The sequence below is a fragment of the Lutjanus erythropterus genome, chromosome 10 (assembly GCF_056507025.1).
Source record: "Lutjanus erythropterus isolate fLutEry1 chromosome 10, fLutEry1.hap2, whole genome shotgun sequence".
NCBI classification, from domain to species: Eukaryota; Metazoa; Chordata; class Actinopteri; order Lutjaniformes; family Lutjanidae; genus Lutjanus; species Lutjanus erythropterus.
The window spans coordinates 5,518,729-5,543,149 of NC_139326.1; the positions used below are offsets into that span (position 1 = coordinate 5,518,729).

A 24,421-nucleotide genomic window follows, 5' to 3' on the forward strand; every position below is an offset into this window, starting at 1 on the left:
GGGTGGGAGGACGAGAGCAGGGAACGGTGAGAATTCATGCTGTGTTAGCATCCCCTCAGCAACTCCATCAATACTGCATACAGCTGAGAAACTGGCAAAGGTCCTCCTGTGCTGCATTTGCAGGCTCGGCCAGGGAAAAGAGAGCAACTCCCACGACCGGTCGGCTCAGTCTGCTGCTGCTGCTGCTGCTGCTGCTGGAGAGGGGGGCTCTGTGAGGGGCACACACACACACACACACACACACACACACACACACACACACACACACACACACACACACACACACACTCACAGACACACAGACACACACACACACTCATACACACACTCACTCACTCACACTAGAGCCTCTGCTGCATCAAGAGGCAGAAGAGGAGAGTGGAGGAGGGTACAGAGGGACACACAGACTGGGAATACTCCAGTGGACAGAGCCAATCCCTGAGAGGGGACAGGAGGATTGTTGAGGAGACTCATGTGCTAATATGCTTCCGTGCTCCGCAGGGGGAAGCTGAGCACCAGGGAGTTTGACAGGATCTCTGTGCACCTGCTCCATGCACAGTGGTAAGCTGATTTATTCCTTTTACAGTCAGAGAAACATAGCTCATCTTTATTAGCTCCCAATATGACATGTCTGTGTGATGCTTTATGCAAAATTATTAGATTCTGCCTGTATTTATGCACTATGAATTCATACAGGACTTGTATGGAAGTTGGTCCAGGGACTCAGATACCAGCTCTGGAGAACCATGAACTGTGCTGCAGTATATAAAACTGAACTCATAGCAGAAAAACACAGAGCTACAGTACATAAAAGATTTTGATTTATGCTGCTAAGAGCAGATCAAACACTCACCTACGTGGCTGATAGAGTTTTTAATAGTTCAAACATCAGTAACTCACACAGTACATCTCACACTCTATTTGTTTCTATTGGTTTTCATTGCTGCTTATGTGCATGTGTTTGTTTGTGTGTGTGCATGCTGAGAAACTGGTCAATAGCAGAACTGTTATATGGAAGCACAGCTGCTCTGTGGGGTGTACACCCCTCTGTAGACCACAATTCTAGTTTTCCATGACATCATGGAGAGGTTATCGCTCAAAGCAGCAGCAAAAATGACCTGATAGAAGTTGGTGGTGCCATTGTTGACCAGCTAGAATCCAGCACACAGGATGTAAAGTTTGGGTCGACTTTTTCAAGGAAAAATGGTTTAAGAAATGTAAGGTTTTTCTCCTTCCAGCACCAGTCATAATCTTTGTTTTCTAGAGCCACATGGCATCTACGTAGGTTTGTTTGAATTCCTTTAAAAGCTTAACTATATGACCTGTGTCGCCTGGGTTAGACTTTAGACATTATATTCTGTATGTTTCAGTTTTTCCAATATTTCTTTCCAGCCCAGAAACCCCCTGATTGCACCCCGACCTACCACAAAGGATAACCTGATAATAATGACAACATTTCATATAGCACTTTTAACACACAATGGCTCTGGCAGAGAAAACAAGAGCGGGAAACCTAGGAGGCAGTATAACAACAGAAAGCCAAAACATTATAAGGCCAAGCAAAACCAAGAGAAAATTATGTTATTAAGACAAATCTGCTAGTATAGGTTGACAAATACAGCAGTAAAGGTATAAAATACTAATGAGATTTGGTATAAAAATAGTAATAATAATACACTGTATTTATAAAGACCTAAAGCACCTACAGACAGTGATGCAAAACAACAATATTAGACATAAAAGCACAGAAAAAAAGCAAAATATAAAAGCAAAAAATAAGTGTATAAAAAGTAGATTACAAAAAAAGGAAATCCTTTTCAGATTATATGCACACTTAGTTTAGACAGTGTTTTGGATCTTTTTAAGCTCTTGTCAGCTCCTCTGATCTTGGATGAAACATGGTAATAATAACCATGGCCATTTATCTACAAGCAAACAAGACAAACATCCATACAAACTTGGTGTGAATGAACTTGCTCGCAATGTCTGATTGTGTCACATAGCAGAGCTTCTTAACAGGGATTGTGGTCAACCGTAATCCACTCTTTATTCTTTTATAGTTAACACACGTAGGCAATGGAGTAAATAGAAGTCAGTCAAAAGCTTCTTGGCATCTTGAGGGACATCCTGTTGACCCAACTGATGGAGTTGCATAAATTTAACTTCAAACATGGCCTGAAACAAAAGAAGAAATGCTACAAAGACCAAAGATTAAAACAATTTCACCCACTTGTCCCTCACATCGAAGGCTTCCTTAAGCTGATGGTAAACACAATAGATAACCACTGAGAGCCTGGTGAGAGAGCACTTTTGCTCAACAGCCTGTTTACGCAATCAGAGGACGGTTCCTCGGGCTTATCTTGTTATTTCACAAACTGGGAGGACGTGCAGCCTTGTGCAGAGGTGTGGTTAAATTAAGACTGTTGTGGAGCTCTTGTCTTTTATCAGCTGAGGATCAGAGTCCTAATCGTTAACTACAGGCCGACATACCTGCCAAGCAAGTGTGTGAATAAAACAGAGACCACTAGTTTGGATTGTTGAAACCAGCAGCTCTTCTTTTATTCAGGTCCTGTGAGTCCAGGTCCAAGACGCTCTGTACAGTGATATGTAATTAACAGTTTTTACTACATATGAATGTTACAGTGTCTGTTCCCCTGCAGCTGATAGTATTCCAGATGTTCCAATGCAGAGAAATCCAGACTTTGTTAAAGGTAATGGTGCGTTTCCTGTTAGCCATTGCTAACTAGTTGTTTGAAACTTCCAGGAAAACACAGGATACATCAGAGAGTGAGGAAGGAAGTTGGTGAAGGTGACTAAACCTTAATATTACCTCATCCATCAATATGACTTCCGCTTGAGTCCAGTTTTAGATTTTCATCAGCTACGGTGGCTGTTTAACAATAAAGACAAGAACTCCCATGATACCATGCAACTTCATCAAACTACGTCTTTTCTTATTGTTTTAATAGCAGCAGAAGTTACATATTATACATTTCAGTTGAGATAAGAAGAGTCTAAGACAGGATTTTCCCAATCTGCTATAACAGAATCAAATCCTAATCAACTTTAAGAATCTTGTCTTATCTGACTTCCTAAATATGCAATGCAACCTAGTTTAGCAACTTCAACTGACAGTATTTTTCTCACCTCGCAGAGCTAAACCATTTTGTAATAGTTGTTTTTTAAACATAGAGAAATATACATTCAAATATACAAAAAAAGATGTTCTTTTGGGGAAATTGACAATAATGTTAACTTAGGAGAATAAAAGAAAAAGAGTGGGCTGAGATAGCAGACACAGTCACAATCAATGAGCAGCCATATGATTAAATAAGTTAGTGAACACTACCGTTAACTACTGTTACCTACAACTACGGTAATTTACTCTCAGCAAACGCTACCATTAGCTACTGTTAATTAGTAAGTTAGCTACCACTACAGGTGGGGAAGTGAAAATTAGGACAGCTTATGTACGATTTTTGGAGGTTAATACATATTTATACTCTTCATATCTTAAGTTACGATAGGCTGCTCATCTGTCTGTTTTTTTCCTAAATCATGACCCTAATTACCAAACTTTAAAAAAAAAGCAAATCAGGAGATTTCTGTAAAACAGCCCCAGGCTTGTTTCGGGCTCGGAAGAGGGTTATTTCTAGAGTGTTCATCTTTAAATCAGTAAGATCACTGTTTGATGTTATAGAATAAGTTCTGAATGATGGGCGCCGGCCACACAGTCTCACTCACAGTCAGTTTATAGACTGCGAGTGAGTTATAGACCAGGAGCAGCGTTTTGCTAATTCTCCCCTGCAACATTCCTGTAACAGGTATTACATTTGTAGGGAAGTGAGTGAAACTGACAGCTTGTTTGCAGGCAGGATTATTAGCACTGCTTGGGGACAGGCCCAACAGTGAGAGAGCGGGATCTGCGTCATATGTTGTGAGGACCAAATCTGCTTAACCTACTTTAGTTTTGCACAAAATATCTTGGGCTTTCTGGAACTCCAGGATGGCAGCTCATTGCGATCCAATTTGTTGTTCATCAAAATTTCAGTGGTGACAAATTATTAACAGGGCGACATGTGAGAGAGAAGTCTTCACAGACAGCCTCTCTTTAGGGGAAGTGATTTGATATGATGCTCTCCGTATTTAGAGAAACACACGCCATCAAAGGCTCTGCTGTGTTAGCACGGCTGTTAACTGAAGAAGGAAAATGTAAATGTTTGGCACAGATGCATAGTGCAGGAATACACAACAAAATGAGGCTTTTCCACTTGTCAGAGAGGCAATTTGGAAAATCTGACGTGATATTAGAGCCAAAAATCATCACCAGCTTAAATTTATTTTTGTACACTATTTTTCACTTGATGTTACCCCCAGCAACAGTGGAATATAGTAGTGCAATATAGTATAATACAACTTTACTAATCACACTTGTTATACACCATGAAACACAGTAAAAAAAACAAAACAAATCATGACACAAGGTAGTAAAATGTGGAATAGACTCTATAAATAATACCAACAAATAAATGTGCTAAGCACAATAAAAAGATCATTTAAAGCTTATACCAACAATGGTTGAAAAAAACACAGCAGAGTATTTACAATAGTAGCAGGATTTCAGACGAAATGTATGATTTGGAAGCACATGTCCAGAAGAAGCCAAGACACTTTCTGCTTTCTAGAGAATTTGTTGGTTGCAAAAAAGCGTTAGACCTCTTCTTGTCACTCTGATGATCTTCGAAGAGATTCTAACAACGCTGTTCAGGCTGTCTCTGTCTTCCACAGTGAGGCTGTGAAACCAGCAGATAAAGAGAAAACTCAGGAGACTGTCAGTGAAAAATGACAAATGATCACTGGAATTTAGTTTGCAGAGAAGTGGATTCTCTGTTGTTCACAACAGCATCAGTGTTGACATTAAATTAAAGTTGGTATTTTTAGATCCAGTGGAAAAAATTCTTCATCACACATAAAGAAAAACCTACATTCACAATCCTACTTCATTAAAAGTACAGATGTATTAGTAGCAACAAATACTGAAATTATCACAAGCAAAACTACTGGCTCTGTATTTCTGAAAAATGTCCCCTGTGGCAGATTATTGCATATGACATTATTAGACTGTTAATATCGATGCATCAAACAAATGAGCTACCACTACACTGTTAGTGAACACTGCTGTTAATTACTATGGGTTGGACCTCTTCAAGTTCCATAATAACTTTTTTTAGTATACTTTTAAACATACTGTAATTCATGTGGTCTGAGAGAAAACTAGACTTCAGCTCCTCCTCTTGGCTCTTTAGAAAATCTGGTCTGTGACAGGAGACTTTGGAGAATCACAGGTCGGTGAGATAGTTGATTGTTGAGTCTCATTACTGAAATGACCCAAAATTGCTAAACCCAGCTCTAAATGAACCCATCTGAGAGGTTAGAAGGTGAATGTTTTTTTAATGAAAAGTATAATAAGGGGCCCCAATAACACGCTGCTATTTGTTAGAGGTCAGAGGCCAAAATGGTTTGGAATTATTGCATTAATTTTTGACAATACGTTGACATTATTACATTTTTTTAAATCTGCAAAGTAACTAAAGCTGTCAAATAAATGTGGTGGAGAAAATAGTTCAATATTTTCCCCTAAAATGTAGTGGAATAGAAATATGAAGTTGCGAAGAATTAGTATGAGTACAAGTACAGCACCGTACTCGAGTAAATTTATTTTGTTACTTTCACGACCTGCAAACAACCACATAGTTTTGGGTACAGTTGCTCAATCTCAGCTGCAGAGTTGTGGCCAGTCAGAGGAGATCTTTCCATTTCTCGTTTGTTCTCAGGAACTTTTTCTCAGCAGTGGTCCATTCAACGCTGCACACTTTTTTTTTCTGAAGTTCAAGGACATTAAGATGTGCTCAGAATATCAAGCAGTCCCTTTGGTTGTACCTCAAAAGGATAATTCGGTGATGGATTGCACCATGTTGGGTGATACACCTGCCATCCTGCATCAGATTCATAGCAGCCAGCGAGCCTGTGAGTCACTAACTACAGTATGTGTGGGTGAAATACCAGAGCTGGCACAAGTGCGAGGGCAACGTGGCAACAAAAAACACAAGGGGGATTTTGAAACTCAAGGGGCCCCTGCTTCCCTTTAAAGAGCAGTGTGACGAGAAAGTTAATAGGTGTCGGAGTGCTGTTAATATTTAACAGTTTCCATGCAATATGCATGAACAAAGGTAACAGTGTGTGTGGAAATGTTCCTAATTAACACAATTGCTTCCTTTTAACAAGCACTAACATGTTGTAGAGACACAAACACAGAAAATAATCTGTCTAGCTTTTGTAGTCTAACCCCGACTCCTTCAGACACTTTTAGTGATAAACACAAACACAGTCAGTGACTTTGACTGATTATAAGACACAAGGCCATAAAAAACAAGGAGACACTTTGGAGGACAAATGTTTTGTCTATTCGAAAGACAAAGTGGTAAATGAAAAACTAAAATTTGAAACTGAAAGCAGTCAAAACACTTTCTTTGAAGAAGTGTGAATAACCTTGTTATGACACCTGTCGTGTACATGGAGTCTTTATGAATGTTAATGATGTTTATGTCATTAAATGTCATTCAGTCAATTTTGTCATTTTTAATGCAAAGTTGAAATTGTTTGAGATGTCTGTGACATGCTTATGACAAGCTTACATTAATCAACCCAATCATGCTTTTGTTATGACATGACATTAAGAAGACACAATTGTCTTTGCTATGACCATTTGACAGTAACCAAGACATGTCTTTGTCATGACAACTCTATATTAATCAAGCCAGTAATGTCTTTGTTATGACAACCTGACATTAACCAAGACAAAAATGTCCTTGTTATGACAACTTGACATTCACCAAGCCAATAATATCTCTGTTATAACAACCTGACATTATTACAATGGTCTCATGAAGGCCAGTGTCAAAACCAATCACATATGACAGTTTAATGTCATGTTATAACATAAATCTTAACTGTTTCTTTATGTCTGATAATGTCAAGTTGTCATAACAAAGACATCTCAAACAATGTCAACTTTGAATCAAAAATAGCAAAACCGATAAAACTGCACTTAATGATAACATTCATATACATTCATAAAAACTTCTTTATGCTCATGACAAGTGTCATGACAGAGTTATGACAGCCTAATGACAGTCTTATGCAGAGTTCTTCAAAAATGTTCCCAACAATTCTTTGAAATATCTTTAAAATCATCGGAACAACAGATAAGCCATGTTATAAGAGCGATTAAGAAACGTCTTATGTAAACCAGTGCGACTGACACACATCTGTCTGGTGTGTGTGTGTGTGTATCTGTGTGTGTGTGCATGCATGTGTGTGTGTGTGTGTTGTTGATGATGTCTCTCTCTGTGTCCATGCAGGTTATGTGGAGGAGCTGACGTGTGCGATGGCCAGCCTGGACCTGCAGGTTCTCACACACACAGTTCTGTGTCATCGTTACCTCCCGACCAAGCAGCCCAGCCCGAGGATCTGACCGCGCCTCCCTCGCCAGCCTCCCTCTCCCCCCCTCCCTCCCTCTCTCCCCTGGGTGTCCCTCAATCCCGGGCCCACCATGGGAGGATGCTTCTCCAAACCCAAACCAGGTGACCAACATGCTTCGCTCTCTCATGAGAGTCAGGCCAGTAGTTTTCTGCAACCCCACTGACAAAACCAAAACATAACTTCCTTGGTAATAAGGATATTTCCTCTTATCAATATGAATCATTCATAATAAAAACATAATCAAAGTGATGTTTACATGAGACAAAGGTCTGTTTGTCCAGTATCTTGTTCTCAAAACATAATTTCACTGCATGACTTTGTATCTCAGAAATTACTTCATAAGAGTGCAAGTGCAATTAGATAAAAGGATGTAAAGGCACTGATTAACACTAGAGAAATGTACATAAGGAAAAAAATCCATTATCACATTATTATTCAACTAAAAAGCCAATAAATTATAATACAATATTGAATTACTGCCCCACTTTGCAGTGTTGTGTGCAGCTAAATTCAATGTAGATTAAAGTTTCAGTCTCATGAATATTTAATGTAAACTATAAAGAATTTTAAAGGCCTCAGCATGGTTCAAAAAAATCGCTTCTATTAGAAATATTTCCCGCTGTTAATGTATTTTAAAGTGAAGCAATTTACATGTATTAATCACTTTGTGTTGCCAGTGTGTGAATGGATTGTAACCTAAAAAAATTGAGACCTTCCCTGACTTTCTCAATTGCCTGTAACAGCCTGTAGACTGATTTATATGTAAAGAACTAAAATGACAGAGCCTTGCCTCTCCTCAGCTCCTCTACAATGGCAACAGTGAGCAACTCTAGCTAACTGTTCTGTCTCCTGTATGTCATGTCACTCTTTTGACCGATGCTCAGATGTTCGCACGTGTCAGCGGGCTGCGAACACAAGCAGCAGGATTCTGACTGCACTTCACTTCGCTAGCAGAGGGGGGAGGGGGGGGGGGGGGTAAAAATACAACATAGCACCTTTAAAAAAACAGTCCATGTAGCAGTGTAATATTTATTAATTGATAATAGAAAAACTGATTCTGCTTATGAGTCCAATAAAGGGAAGAGACACTGTCCAGCAATCGTTTTTACAATGTTAGTGAATTTATACACGTGTTTTAATATTGCACTGTTTCCGTCCAGAGACCAGTTATTTTTGTGGTAAAAATATATACTGTATATTTCAGAACAGTTTGTTCAGTTCGAATCCTTTTCAAAACTACCTACAGCCTCCAAATCCTGTTATACATGTCCTCTCATATCCAGCCTCCTCTGTTTGCACTATAGTGTTTCATGTGGGAGGAATTTTAATGCTCTCTGTGGCATCTTTGGTCAAGAGGATTACATACTGAGACGTGAATACCCAAATATGACACTGCGAGTGCATCCATTTCAGTGTTAGCATGGCTAGCAGATTAGCCATCGTGCTTCATTGCATGAGGAACTCGTTTGCAGCTTTGAGATCAAATCATCAAATCTGCTCTGACTGAGCAGAGGCTGCTGATTGTCAGGCCTCTGAGGACTAATTAGTCAGTGTCTTTCACAGTGTGACAACAATCGATGACAACCCATCTTAACCGCAGTAACTATTAAAGCCGTCTTTCACACAGTGGGAAGGTTTTAGACAGATTGTCTTTATATTTTATAGCTTCACAGAAAGAATCTTGTGTTGCTGAAAAGCCACGGGGAAGGCAGTGAAAAGCTTGTTTGCACAATTGGAGTCCATATTTTTCTTTGTTTTAACCATATTGGCACTCATTTCTGGAGGAGTTTATCAGAACTTAACTGATTAGAAAACAAAGCAAACATTATATAAAAGCTAATTATCATAAATCACAACTTTTTTTGTTTGACTAGTGATATTTTAGAGGCAGCATATCCAGTTCGAAGTTGACTAACAACAGTTTCATAGTAGTTTAAAGATCAGCACCACTCAAAAAATATATTTTCTTATGTTTTTATGCCCTAAAATGTCTGATCTTGACTATATTGACTTGTATCTGTGCAAAGTTTGTCACCAAATTCCTACTGAAGATGGAGATGTCAAACATACTCAGAGCAAAGTTTTGGTACGTAAATAAATTCAAAAGCCAATCACTGTGATGCAGGAAAATATACATGAAACCTGGTGAACACAGCATGAGGCAGGATCCAGAATTTCTTATTGAAGGAGAAAGAGTACTAAGGGTGTTTTTTTATCTAAAACTTTTTATATTAAGGCAGCCAGATTTCTAAAATGAAACAGAACATTCACAGTTTGTTGGTCAGTAAATCATTCAAATATCTAATGTTATTATGACATACAAAAGGGGACTAAATTGATAAAATGGGGTACTAACTAAGTTACTTTCTACAGATGTTTGTGATGATGTTGTGGATTCACTTGACACTTAACTTGACACTAAGTTTGCTCAAAACTAGCACAAGCAAGTAGCCTAGTTAGTAGAAGAAGAATGATATGACGCTGCTATAGCGAGCAAAGAATAAAAAAATGAGGAACATTTCAAAGCCACCAAAAACTTGAGCTGTCTGTGGAAAATAGGTACGTCTGGTCACCCTATTTTATGTCGCAAAACCATGTTTAAGCTACTACAAGGAACTTGCATATTTTTGAGGTCACTGTGGATGAAAGCAGTAGTGTTTGCTTTGCCATAACCACAAAATATAATGTCAAAAATAAACTACTACAAAACATGTCTTGAGGGGATCTTCAATATGAGTATCCGCCCCATTAAAGTATCAAAATAAAGCTGAGCTCTGGACCAGTTGTGAGGATTGTGACCATCTATGGGTGTGCGAGGAGAGAGATTCACCGGTGAGTACTGGAACTAAAGTTGTTACAGAATTTGTGGTTAAATCAGGGAGCAACATTGCAGCATTAGGAAACCAGACCATCAGGTATCTAGTTACAAAAAAGTTCTTGGATAAAAAAAACTCAAAGTGCAGGTCTGAGGTCCTGGTTTATAGGATAAAAGTGTTGTCTGGAAGCATAATGATTATAAAACCACCTTATTCTGATGCCCAAAATTGAAGTGTGGAGCATAAACTACCTCTCAGTATACAGTGTATATATATATATATATATATATATATATATATATATATATATATATATATTGAAGTGTAAGTGGGAGTAAGTTGGCACCATAACAGGATGTATGAGGGAGGGAGTTGGAGGAGTTTGTCATCTGCATCAACATGACAACATCAACAAGAAAGGTTACGATCACTGAAATTATACATAAGGCTCTAAAAGCTCTGCGTTCACTGACAACTAAACAAAATATCCGTGTTAAAGCTGCAAACACGGACAAGATCAAAATAAAAACGCCACAGAAAACACTTAAGTAAACGTTTTAAACCAGTTAACTTTTCAGTTCTAATCAAATGAAGCATCAGTGCGGTGATTTAGCAGCAGACATCCAGAGATTCTCTTCAGCGGTGGAAAAGCTTTCTCTTTCTTTTCTCCTGCGATTGCACTCACTATTATGATTTTCCATTGATTTTAATTAAGGCTTGCTCAGCGGGAGAAAATTCCAGCCAGATTACTGTGTAAGAACCGGATGATCAGCACATTTTTCCAGCCGAACAGATAAAGCCTGCTGCAGTGCAAAAAAGAGTTACACAACCATTTCTTAATGTTCAGAAATATAAACCTTACAGCGGCGCATCGCATGTCATCAAAGTAAAACTGAATGTCTCCCAAAAGACAGATTATTATACTTTACTATGTTAGAGCCCGTTTTCTTAATTATCTCTTTAGGAAAGCACCAAACTGAAAATGTACACAAAACACAGCTGGTTTAAGCTCTACTTCAGTGTTATTATGACAGTTTTCCTTGATGGATATTTATGGCATTTTTATCCTGTCAAAACTATATTTTCAGGATTAGCAAGTTAATTCAGACATAGACAGATTGACAGGAATGAAGAGTGATGTGCTTGTGAATTTTTCATACCATATCCCTGGTGAAGAAATAAAAAGAAAAGAAAAGAAAAAGAAAGACAAGGTTACCATACACACTTGTCCCTTCACCTGCTTCCTGCTCTCATTTGTTTCAGTTGTGGAGATGTCAGACTCAATTTGCCCCAGAGTTGTGGACGTCTCCTTTAGCTGAAAGGCAAATTACTCTTCCAAAGCGATAAAGAAGGATAGCAATAAAATCATATATACAGGAATAACAGTGCAATCCACTGGTGATTGGTAGCATCAATAATCTGCCAATAGTACTTAAACAGATTTCTATTTGAAAGCTTTACAGCATCATTTTTCGGCTCTATGTGATTGCGCCGCTGCGTGTGTTCAGTCATGCATCCTCAGATATTTTCTAAGTGAGACGTGTCTGTGTTGTGCAGTTGAAGTTAAAGTGGAACTCTCTCTCCTGGAAAAAGAAAAAGAGATGGACGGGCTGTCACCTAATGGCAAAGCGAGTCCCTTTGCTGACTGCAGACCTAACGGGGCCCTGGGACACGGCTCTGATGACGACTCCACCCCGCTACCCCTCTACCACAAACCACGGGACTACGTGGAGGCCTCCGTCTGCCATGTTAAAGATCTAGAGAACGGACAGTAAGAACATGAAAAACAGAACCTTTTGTTTTCTCAACACACCTAGCACACATACTCATGCACACATGTATGTGAAGGTAAATATTGTTAATTATTATGATGCACATCACACAAATGTGGTGCAATGCACAAATCAGACATTCTAAAAATATGTTTGCATTAATTGCTAAATGCATTAAGTTAATAGTGAGCCACTTGTTACCTGCAGCTCTTCATCTAACAGCTCACTGTGGCTGCTCCTTCTTGCTCCATTGCTCCCTGCAGTATTTCAAACTGATCTGCTGCCAAAAAAGACCGTTGTCTTGTTTTGCAGACCATCTTTGATCAATAGTGGTCATGCTGAGTTCACTGACAAAAGCGTCACATTTCCTGTGAGTACTTCGTAATAAAAGTTGACTCATGTTTCGCCAGTTGAATACTTTTAATGTGAAGCTGCAGCAGTCGGAAATGTTTGGCTTGCATTGGCAGCAATCTCAGAACCCACTGGCTACGTCTGTAGGTACACAGGACCACAGGACAGCAAAACTACATGGTTAGGTTTTGGCACAACTTCTGTGGGTTTAGAGACAAAAAATACTTGGGTAAATTTAGGAAAAGTTTGTGGTTTGGCAATCCAGGATGTTATTTCAGGGGGTGTGTCATGTACTCTGTGTGGAGCGAATATCGTCTCAGACACCCAGTCTGGTCATACCAGAACAAGTAAAGCTGTATCAACAAAACCTCCAAGTGTATTAAATTGAGCAATTGTTAATTTTATTGCTAATGGATTCAACTTTTAATTTGTAGGAGACAGACTGTGTCATTTCTTCTGTCAAAAGTTACGTAGTCTAATAATAAGATCTCTGGTGTTCATACAGAAAACATGATGGATGTTATTAATGATACTAACTAAGGTCCTGTTCCATTTAGTGTAGCAGAGCCTCACCAGTGAGCCAACATGCAAACAGCAGCACTTTGTAGTATCACTGATAACCTCACCTGTGTTTACTCTGTTATTTTATGTCAAAATGGCTGCTGCTGTGTCTGTTGTAGTCCTGATGTTGTAGTCCTTGATTTAAAGAAACAAACAGTTATGAATGCAGTCACACTCCTTTTTGTTTTTGTGTGTGTGTTTGACAGGATGCGAGAGGTTGACTTGGGAAGCGGCAGAGCTTTGTTGATAAAAGAGCACGGGGAGTTCTCAGCCATGGGCCACAAGTGTCCACACTACGGAGCACCGCTGGTCAAAGGTGAGCATTATATATATTTTCAGGTATGATTTTAACCTGCTTAATAATGCATAATGTCACACACTTCTTGTCATTTCCTGTCCTTCCAGGCGTGCTGTCAAAAGGACACGTGCGCTGTCCCTGGCATGGTGCATGTTTTAACATTGCGACAGGAGATATCGAGGACTTCCCCGGGCTGGACAGCCTGCCGACCTTCCAGGTGACCTTCCCCGCTGCTGCTGTCTCTTAACACATTCCCTGCCTTATCATGTCTCTAAGCACCATCAAAAAGTGTACACATCGCTCATGTCTGTTTGCTCCAGGTCAGAGTTGAAAAGGACAAGGTGATCATTCGAGCAAACAAGCAGGTAACGAGAAGAGGAATGTGGAGAATTTGTGCAGGAAAATAAAGGGACCTCCTGATTGATCTGACACCTTTATTTTAAACATTCCCAGGCTCTTCAGTCACAGAAAAGGTCAAAGCCCATGGCCCGATGCTCAGCAGTCATTAACTCCAGCACAGGCTTCAGCCATGTTCTCATCATCGGCTCAGGTCAGTGTGTTTTTGTCTCTATTTCTTCCAGCTGAATCATTTGATCGGTTTCTAAAAGATATTCCTTCACATTCATCCTCTTTTATCCCTGCAGGTCCAGCAGGTCTGGTGTGTGCAGAGACGCTGAGGCAAGAAGGCTTCACGGATCGCATCGTCATGTGCACCATGGACAGACATCCTCCATATGACAGGCCTAAACTGAGTAAGGTTTGTACACACAGACCCCGACCACATAAACTCAGAGACAGGACTGACTTTGCCAAGAAAGTTACGTAACAGACTGCAGCGCTACTGTGTTGGTCAGTGGTGCTAAAACAGGAGCTCTCTGGGGAAACAGCTGCACTTCTAAACAACAACGAAGATTGTGACAAAGAGAGTGACTTGTGCAGAAGTAAACAGACATAACTGAATCAAAGAGGATGTGATTTTTCATTGACATGAAAAGTGTGAAAAATATTATTATTAAGTGGGCGCTTGCATTTATCCAAACTCTCTCAACAATGCAGTAGATTGTGTGTGTTTGCATGACCAGCAGGGCTGCCACCATCTGGTGTTAGAAAAATACTTAAGTGAAGGTACAAAGTACTTGTCTCAAAAACTACTCAGAGTATTAGGTACATGGTCCCATAATGTCATGGTAAATAGGTGGTAATTACCAAGTAATACATTTGAAATTCTTAGAAATTACCCCCAAATTTTGTTGTTAATTATGTGTTAATTAGGAAGTACCATTTTCATGTAGTGGGTGGTGATCACAAAGTAACATATTAAATTTGCAGTTAATTTCAAATAAAGTTCAAATATGTGAAATGGTAATTACCACCTACTTGCATAAAAGCAATACTTACAAATTATCACATACTTATCATGAAATCTGGGGGTAATTAAATTCAGAGAAATTTCAAATATGTTGCTTTGTAATTAGCACTTATTTACCATGAAATAATGGGACCTTTATTATGAAGCGTTTTTTTCATTTTTAACAGTTGATGTTTAACACATTATCAATAGAAAACATTCTTTTTGTCTTTTTTTTTTCTCATTTTAAATTTTAGTTTTCCTAATCATCACGTCTCCATCAGACAAAACAATGTTGACCGAGGTGCTGTTACTGCCATCTCTAGACTATAGATTAATTAAATTAATTAAATATTCATTAGTTTTTTGGTCATATGTCTTGTCTTGTTTGCCATCAGATGCCCTTACTGGTTACAAAAATGCAGATGAAAGATTTGGACATTAATTCAAGTTGTACTCAGTACTCAATTATGATTTTGAAAGTAACTAGATTACATGGAGTAAATTAATACTTAAGTACAAGCAAAAGTACAGACTTGAAAACCTACTCATCAAAGTACAAGTACCCAGAAAGCTACTTAATGACAGTAACTTGAGTATTTATAATTAGTTACTTTCACCCTGATTATATTGTTGTAAAGCCGCCTGATTGTTTGTAATGTTTAAAATAAATAACGTTGTTTAAATTGAAAAGTCTGGACTTTGCATCTGGCAGTTGTGGTGTCATTGCAGTAGGTGCTTCACCATCTGTTTAATGGCAGAGATTTGCACTCCACTGAGTGACTTCTTCTTCTAGTTTTGTTTGTTAACTGATGTCCTCTGATGGACTAACTTGTTGACCTTCAGTCCTTAGAGAGCACAGCAGAGCAGCTGAGGTTGCGCTCCATGGATTTCCTCCAGGATCACGACATTGAACTGCTCACAGAGAAAGAGGTGAGAGGTGGAGACCCCAGGATCTGATAATGGCTACTGATGAATCACCTCATTAATTAGATTGTTCTTTATACTACGTTCTTATTACTACGATGTTTGCTTTAGGTTGTGGCGATAGATGTGAAAACACGATCTGTGACCTTTGAAGACGGCTTGAGGTTGGAGTACAGGAAACTCTTCATCGCTACAGGAAGCAAGTGAGGGAACACTTTTATTACACGGGACAACTAATCAGCCGACATTTTCAATTTATGATCTGACTGCTTCCATTTCCTGCTTGACAGACCAAAACCAATGAACTACAAAGGCAAAGACATCAGGAACGTGTTTCATCTGCGGACACCTGAGGACGCCAACAGCGTAGCGAGGCTCGCCAACAACAAAAACGCCGTGATTGTGGGAACATCATTTGTTGGTGAGAAAAACACCTGAAAGTGAGCTAGCATAATACAGTGGTAACTAAGTATTTTTACTCAAGTATTGTGCTTTAGTACAAATTTAAGGTACTTTTACTTAACTTGAATATTTTATTTCTTCTCATGCCAATTTATAATTCTTGTCCACTATAATTCAAAGGGAAATATTTTGATTTTTCTCCACAATAATTATTTGACAGGGTTAGTTACATTACAAATTAAGGTTTTTGCACACAGAACATATTAAAATGTACAAGTACACCTGAAACAAGTATTTGAAGAATAAAAAAAACACAAGATCTTCACAAATGTGTGAATTTGCTGCTTTTCTTTTTAATTATTCTAATTATTTTAATTTATTTTTCATAATATGTATTTTGTATTATTTATTGGTTGGTTGGTTATCGGTTCTTGGTTATTGGTTATTGGTTCTGACAGCATTTATTTTATTATTTATAATAATAATAAGATATGAAAATAATCATTAATTGCATCACTATGCAAAATAGAGTAGATTCTGCTCCCCCTCAGCCAACTACTAACAGTATAACCCTTTATATTTTTTCAGTATATTTTCCTGATTATACTTTAATACTTTTACCCAAGGAACATTTTCAATGCAGGACTTGTCTAACATGTTTTTTTACAGTGTGGTATTAAGATTCAAGAGCATTCAAGATGACTTCATTTGTCCTCAGGGAAATCTGTGTTGGAGATAAAGGTTGCCCCATTAAAAAACACACAAAAAACAATGATAGTGCAGTAACATAAAGTGCATCGCACAGACAAGTGCAGACATTAAGTGCATTCAAATTTTCTCTGAGTGTGAGGAAGAGTATAACATATTTATCTTCGTTACCTGCAACAGCATCTCTCACATGATTAATCACATGTATTAACAGCCAATCAGAGACAAGGATTTACTCCACATCTTTAAAAAATCCTTACATTTCACTTTGTGATTATTCTGCATAAAACAAATGTGACCTTTTTTTTTTATTTGTGTGAAATCCTCAATATATCCTGCAATTAACATGTGAAAGTAAAAACAATCTAATATACAGTATTAAAATATATGAATATATAGATTGGAAGCAAATAAAAATTACTTAAATTAAAAATTACTTAGATACTTCTGGAGCTCTTTTACATTTAAAGAGTGATTTTAAGTTATACAAAATTGATAAATAAATGTTTTTATTCTTCAATTTGTAAACAGGACTACTTTTAACCTCCACACATAATTTAACTGTTAGTAGTTTGATAAATACAAACTCTGTCGACTGCAAAAGCTATAATTTATGATTCACATCATTTTTTCACCCCTCATGCCCTTCATCATGCTTTCTTTTTCTATTCATTTATTCTTTTTTTCTCTCCATTTGTCACCAGTCTGCATCATTTTGCATCAACTTCGACATGTATTAACTGTATGCGGGTTATTTGTTGTTCTGCAGGCATGGAGGTGGCTGCAGCTCTAACTGACAAGGCCCACTCTGTCTCTGTCATCGGGATCGAGTCTGTACCCTTCAAAAAAGCTCTCGGGGAGAAAGTAGGGAAAGCCATAATGAAGGTAGGGACACGCTCTGGGGAAATCAAGCCTTTCAGAACATGAAGCACCTCCAGAATACTGTCATCATCATTATTCTCTAAGGGAAGGAGAAGAAAAAAAAACCTTACTAGTTAAAATGCAAATCACACTTTTCTGGTCAATACCACAGTAACCACTGAGAGAGCAGAAATCCTCTCATTATCCAGCAGATGCATGCAGATGTTTTCACATGGTTACTGTGTGTGTGTGTGTGTGTGTGTGTGTGTGTGTGTGTGTGTGTGTGTGTGTGTGTGTGTGTGTGGCGTGTTTTGTCTTTGCAGCTGTTTGAGGCAAACAGGGTGAAGTTCTACATGCTGAACGAGGTGTCGGAGATGATTGGCCATCATGGACAGGTATTCAGAAAGTGAGAGAAACAGCATGACATGAAGCTCAGCAGCACCATCCTCTCCTCATTTAATCCACGATGAAGACGAGTCAGATAAGACACACGAGGATATTAACTGAAATTAAAGCTTATCTGGAGCGTGTCAACTTTAAAGCCCCTGAAAAATTAAAGTAAATGGATAAATGAGGACACTTAGAAAAGACATCCCAAATTTTTTATTCATTAAAAATTCATCAGGTGTGTGTGGGTGTAGTTTGATCAGATTTGATTGACAATGCAAAGAAACACAGAATGATCACAATGAGATTCATAACAACTACAAAGAGACCCACACTGACCATATACAGACACACAATGACCACAGAGAGACTTAACATAACAACAGAGACACAAATGACCATAAAGAGGAGCAAAACAACCACAAAGAGACACAAAATGACCACAAGAGATACACATGACCACAAAGATACATAGCACAAGTACAAAGAGACACAAGATGATAACAAAAGAGGTAAAACAACCACAAAGAGACACAACATAATGATAGAGACACAAAACTATCACAAAGAAACACACAATGACCACAAAGAGACACAAAATGACAACACAGACACAAATTACTATAAAAAGCCGCTAAACAACCACAAAGAGACATAAAATAATGTCAGAGACACAAAAGCACTACGAACAGAGACAGAAGAACTACAAAGAGACACAAAAACAAACAAAAACAAAATGACCACAAAGAGACAGAAAGAACTACAAAGACTATGGACTAAGAATTTTGTAGTTCTTAAGAACTACAAAGACACCCTATATGGCCACAAAAAGATACAAAATGACTACAACATGATGTACAGCAACAACAAAAAGTGGAAAAACAGCCACAAAGTCTGTGTATCTTGCTCCTGTGTAGGAGAGATGGTGGGGCCTTTACAGGTGTGTGAACAGGGTCTGTTGTCTCATGTAGGGGTGACAGAAAAAAACTTTTAGGGGCTTTAAAATCTTTAATTTGTGTTCATCAGCTCATAGAATGAAAAGAAGTGTGAAAGGTGTTAATGCATCATGATACAGTCTCTAACACATGAACACCTGAACATTTTGTTTTTCCTGTTCCACAGCTCAAAGAGGTGGTGCTGAAGAGTGGAAAAGTCCTGCGGGCAGACGTGTGTGTCATTGGAGCAGGTGATGTCGAAGATCTCAAATGTAGCTTCTTCATTACCTAAAGTGACATATAATCACAGCAGACGATGAAACTCCCCTTTGACATCTTTTGAAATGTGTCCTGTCGCGCAGGAAGCGTTCCTGCAACAGGCTTCCTGAAACAGAGCGGCATCCACATGGACTCCAAGGGCTTCATCACAGTCAACAAGGTATTCTACTAAACCTGAAGCGTGACTGAAAGAGCTCTGAACAGTTTTTATTAATTTACTGCTCTAAACTTTCTCCCAGATGATGCAGACGAATGCTGACGGGGTCTTCGCTGGAGGAGACGTGGTGATTTTTCCTTTCCCACCGCGCAACAACAAGAAGGTGAACATCCCTCACTGGCAAATGGCTCATGTACACGGTGAGTGAGTTACAGCTTCATACTTACATGCTGCATATCTAAGGCTGTTCGTTCCAATATGCATACTACCATACTACTTAGTACACCATGAATAAAGGTACACGTAGTATACGTAGTATGCAAGCATGCTTTTCTGGCTATTCTGATCCACACTCCTTTGTGATGGGTGTGTAAGTGTGTTAGATGGCCAAAGTTCAAGGCACCATGATATGAGGAAGTAGTATGTCCTGATTGTATGCATACTACACACAGTATGAGATTTGGAATACAGGGTAGATTTAGGTAGGGGAGGTATTATTTGTTCATCACTTCACTATCTTAGGGAAAAAAAGCGCCTGATAAATAAACTTAGCTGTTCCTAGAGACAGTTTCCAACAGACTGGTACCTAGACTACTTGCATGTTTAGAGAATGGTTGTCTAATTTTAATGTTTAATGTCTGGATGGATTAAGGGAAAAGGAATAGTTCACTCAAAATGCATAATGATGTAGTTTTCTCACCCTATAGTCTGTGAACCAGTACTGATTCTGTGGCTAATGTTAATTTCATTGTCATCTTTACTAGGGCTGAACAATTTTTTAAAAATATCTAATTCTGATTGTTTTGAATGATATTGCAATTGTGATATGATTTGCGATATTAAAGGTAATGATAATTTGTACATCATTATTCTTATTTTGATTGGAAAACATGTTAAAATGACTGTGGTGTCAGTTTTTTTGCAGGAATCTGTACCAAATTAAGTTTCTTTTTTTTAAGTCTGCAGAATCTGATGTGTAGGACAGGACATCTCAGCCTCATTCATTCATTCATTTAGGACACCTTTCACAAATACTGCACCTCCTGCAATTTGAAAACTGCAGAAAGCCATGCTGCAGTTTTGATAAAATGTTGATTAATTGTGCAGCCCTAATCCTTACTCCCGAATGCAGCACAAAGTAAGTGACAAAGTACACATACTATTGGCCCATTTTGGGGTGAACTATATATGCAAGTGCAGTGTCACCGAGTATGCAGGGTGTTTATCTTTTGCTGGATGTGCTGCTATAAAAAAAAAAATGGAGCATACCCTCCTCTCCAGGCCCCACTAGACAACAGTGGTTATAAGTTACTGTGATGATGATTCACAAGCTTAAAGACAAGCATGTAAATACTGTTTTGTTTCCAACCTTATTGACAGGAAGGGTGGCAGCTCTCAGCATGATGGGCAGAGCCACCGAGATCAAAACTGTGCCTTACTTCTGGTCGGCCATGTTTGGGAAGACCATCCGCTATGCAGGTAGGCACGGGTCTTCAATCTGTCTCTAGTTTAAAGAGTGTTTGCTTTAGCCTGACATTTTATCAGTTTCATGACGCCAGAGGTGGAATGTAACTTACTTATAACTTTGAGGATTTTGTGCTTCACTATGCACACAAAAGGTTTATTTCCCTCAACTTTACTCACAAAATTATTAAAATTCATGTTAAGATAATCCATCCACCTGACAGGGTGACATGTAAAGATGCTGATTAAACAGCAGGATTATATTTTCTCCGCCTCTGATTGGCTTATCCTGATAACCAATCACTCTTCATGCCTAAAACCTAACCAGCCCAACCAATGAAGGCGAAGCGCTCGCCAATCTGTGAACAAAATTTGAGAGAATTAAATCTTTTGTGTGCACATAAGAAGTTTCAGATCATCTTCTACTGCTCATGATTTTGCTCATAATACTTACTGTACTTGTACTCGAGTAGGGGACAGGATTTTTACTTGTAACAGAGTATTTTTACACAGCAGTACCATTACTTTTACTGAGGTAAAGGACTTGAGTTCTTCTTCCACCGCTATATGAGGCAGACATGCTGTAAGAGAAATATCAGAGGACGTCAGTGGAGTTACTACACTGCCATCTAGCTGTAAAAATAAAAAATAAAGACCTCAGACTGAGAACTGTTTTTGTTTTTGCCGCTGACAAATACACACACATATATAAATAACTTTGTATTTTTGAAGGTTATGGTGATGGATTTGATGATGTCATTATACAAGGAGATCTGGATGAACTGAGGTTTGTGGCGTTTTACACCAGGTACGTTTCATTTTGCATTAGAAAATGTAAATCAGATGAATATTTGGTAGGAACCTGTATTTATGAGCTGATTTTACTGTTAAATTGTGCCTCCTGGTCTCATTAAACAGCACTTTGTCGTTGTATTTTTTCTCCTCTGGTCCATCTATAGGAGTGAGGAGGTGGTGGCTGTTGCCAGCATGAACTATGATCCCATTGTATCCCGAGTGGCAGAGGTCTTAGGGTCTGGAAAGACGATTAAGAAACGAGATGTGGAGTAAGTCTCCTTCCCAGGCTTAAACCTGGTCACGGTTACAATAGCTGTTATGTTCTGTAGGTTTCTCAGGTTTTACTGTGAAGAAAAACACGGCAAATGTTATTATCACTCTGACAGAAAACACATCGAGTCGAAGAACTTGTGACTTCAATCACATGCAAAGTATTATACAAGCCAAACTAGTTGGCTTATTGAAACTACACGTCAGAGTACTTCAGAAAAATAACACCAATTATCTTACTCTCCTTAATTAATACAGTGACACTGTAATTAAACAATTAATATGTTTTATGTTATTATAATGACAATAAATAATAATATTTAACAAGGTAAATATTGTTATACCAAGAAATGTGATTCATTTTTTTTGTTGTAGTAACATTAAAATCTCTTGAAGAACTTTTAATGTTATGTAATATTAGATAATGTGAAACTGATCCATTTTTCTTTTTTCTGGCATGCCAGCAATGTGCTTTAGAAATTAATTTCTGCCTGTAGATACTTTTACATTTTTGCATGTTTAGCTGACACTGACTAAAAGACTCTAAGCTACACTAGAAAATAACTGCAATTAATTAATTTCCCCTAGAATCAAATTACTTTCCAAGAACATTTCAAAATAACTGACATGTCTGTTGCTTCATTATTAAATATGTAAGTTATTAACAAACTCTGGGACTTGTGAAATGAAGTGTTGCCATGATGCTGTTAGTTACTGCATGTATTTCTGTCTGTTTTTGGTCTGATTTGACTGTTGTGTTCCTCACGTCTCTCATGTCTTTCATTTCTAACAATGCAAACTCAAAATTTGAAGGATGTTAGCACGGCTTGGCAAGTATGGACAAATCTGAGCTTTTTTTCTATTTTCCATTTCACTCATATTGACCATGTGTAGGCGAGACGTCAGCTTCATCAGCGATTTGACAAACACGTGAATGTGTCTCACAGGTGGGTTTTTTTTTTTTTTTCTTTGTTGTTTTTGCAGGACCGGAGACATTTCTTGGTTGATCGACAAAGGCTCTCAATGATCTGAAGGTCACGAGGACAGACCCGCAGTCCACCTCAATATGGACACTTATGGTGCTGAGACACTGAGCAGCTATCCTGGTCTGGACACACACTTTCACACACACACTCACACTGGGGAGAGGACTGTGGAGACACACTTCCCCGAGGACGACGCTTCCGTTCCTGAGAGACACTTTGACGTGACAAATGGAGCCACTGACGGCCTGAACATACTGAATCACTGTGTTGGCAGGTCTTTTACGACGACGTTTCGCAACAAAGCAATACTGGATTCAGCCTTGGCGCTGCTGCAAGATGTATCTACCTGTACACTTTGTTTATAAGAAGCCAGGGACGGGCATTGGCATTTTGTTTTTGTACAAATAACATTGTATATAGCTATAATCCTGAATGCACTGTAACAAAATAAGAGCAGACAATTTGAACTGAATTTTTCTAAGTTTTAAATAACAGATTTGGTTGTATGCTCGCATACAGGCCTTAGATCTGCATGGAATAATTTACTATAATAGGAGTTTAAAAATAAATAAATAAGCCCCTAAACTAAACAAGAGTTTTTTATTTAGATGCATCAGCAAACAAAGCTTAAATCTGCTAAAAACAAACTGCATAATCACTTGCAGCAGAACCCCGAATGCAGCTTTAACACAAACACACACACATGCAGCTTTAATTCGTAATAAATGACTATTCCTAGCGTTACAACATACCTCTTTGTATTGGTTGCCTTGCTAGTAGATTGCACAAATGAAATTCTAATCAGACTAGTGCTTGCACAATAGATTCATGTATTTTCTAACACATAGATATCACCCCTTTAGACAAATCCTACAGTAGCTTAAGGTTATTTTTGATAGCCGTCACCTCCATTGGGATATTCTTTGTTACTAACTCAGGGAACTGAGGTTTGTGGCCTGGTCTTACTGGGGTTACTGGTCCTTTTGCAAGCAGAAATGAAATTGTTGCTTTAATATTTTTCTTTTTGTCCCAGTTATTGTAATTGCACCGGTTCTCTCCTTTTCATTCAGAGCTGCTTGTAATGGGTGTGAAGACCGAGAGGGGTAGAAAGTGGATGATTGATTACATCCCAGTGTGTTGATGATCCCAAAGTACTTGAGCCCTGACTGGCACACACACAGCGTCCACGCAGCGGTTTAAAAAGCATTGTTGTTCCTACAGAGAAGCCTGGAATGGCATTTTTATAACTAAACTTTGAAATAAAAGTCTTCCAACAATAACTACTACTGTTTTACACAGTGTTTCCTTCATGTTGCTCCACTTGTGTTTGCACTCTTCACTGTTTTTGAGGAACAGATCACCCCAAAATCCAAAATATGTTCTTTTATTTTTATTGGACAACAAGGTGTCACTGTGCGGAAGGAAGAGTGCATCTACTCATGGGTAAGAGGCTCATGCTTGTGTCAGCACAGGATGTAAACATCAACAGCATCCTCCTCGGCTCATCCATGAGTAGACGTGCGCTTTGTTCTGCATGGCGATGCGGTTGGTGGGGGTGCAAA

At 38.5% G+C, this 24,421-nt stretch overlaps 1 protein-coding gene across 3 annotated transcripts; it reads left to right on the top strand.

Moving 5' to 3' along the window:
* On the top strand, positions 1–24,139 carry aifm3 (AIF family member 3). 3 transcript variants are annotated; one of them, XM_084727994.1, is made up of 21 exons: positions 1–211; positions 502–561; positions 7,422–7,643; positions 11,916–12,129; positions 13,249–13,358; positions 13,448–13,557; positions 13,661–13,705; positions 13,794–13,890; positions 13,985–14,097; positions 15,535–15,621; positions 15,727–15,818; positions 15,906–16,036; positions 17,495–17,610; positions 17,910–17,981; positions 19,096–19,159; positions 19,271–19,347; positions 19,427–19,544; positions 20,725–20,823; positions 21,541–21,616; positions 21,768–21,872; positions 22,858–24,139. In XM_084727994.1, exons 3-21 carry the CDS (start codon positions 7,613–7,615, stop codon positions 22,898–22,900), a joined length of 1,800 nt encoding a protein of 599 aa, XP_084584120.1. In that variant the 5' UTR covers positions 1–211; positions 502–561; positions 7,422–7,612; the 3' UTR covers positions 22,901–24,139. The 3 variants fall into 3 exon arrangements, with proteins under 3 accessions (XP_084584120.1, XP_084584122.1, XP_084584121.1); XM_084727996.1 differs by lacking the exon at positions 1–211 and having other exon boundaries at positions 270–561; positions 11,952–12,129; XM_084727995.1 differs by lacking the exons at positions 1–211; positions 502–561 and adding an exon at positions 2,486–2,711.
* The last annotated feature ends 282 nt before the right edge of the window (positions 24,140–24,421 follow it).

Bases quoted from the DNA above. Each gene is read 5' to 3' on its own strand.
- aifm3 (XM_084727994.1), top strand. From the start codon at position 7,613: ATGGGAGGATGCTTCTCCAAACCCAAACCAG. The intron at 16,037-17,494 runs GTGAGAAAAACA...GTTGTTCTGCAG, and splicing joins TGTGGGAACATCATTTGTTG to GCATGGAGGTGGCTGCAGCT. The intron at 19,160-19,270 runs GTGATGTCGAAG...CCTGTCGCGCAG, and splicing joins CGTGTGTGTCATTGGAGCAG to GAAGCGTTCCTGCAACAGGC.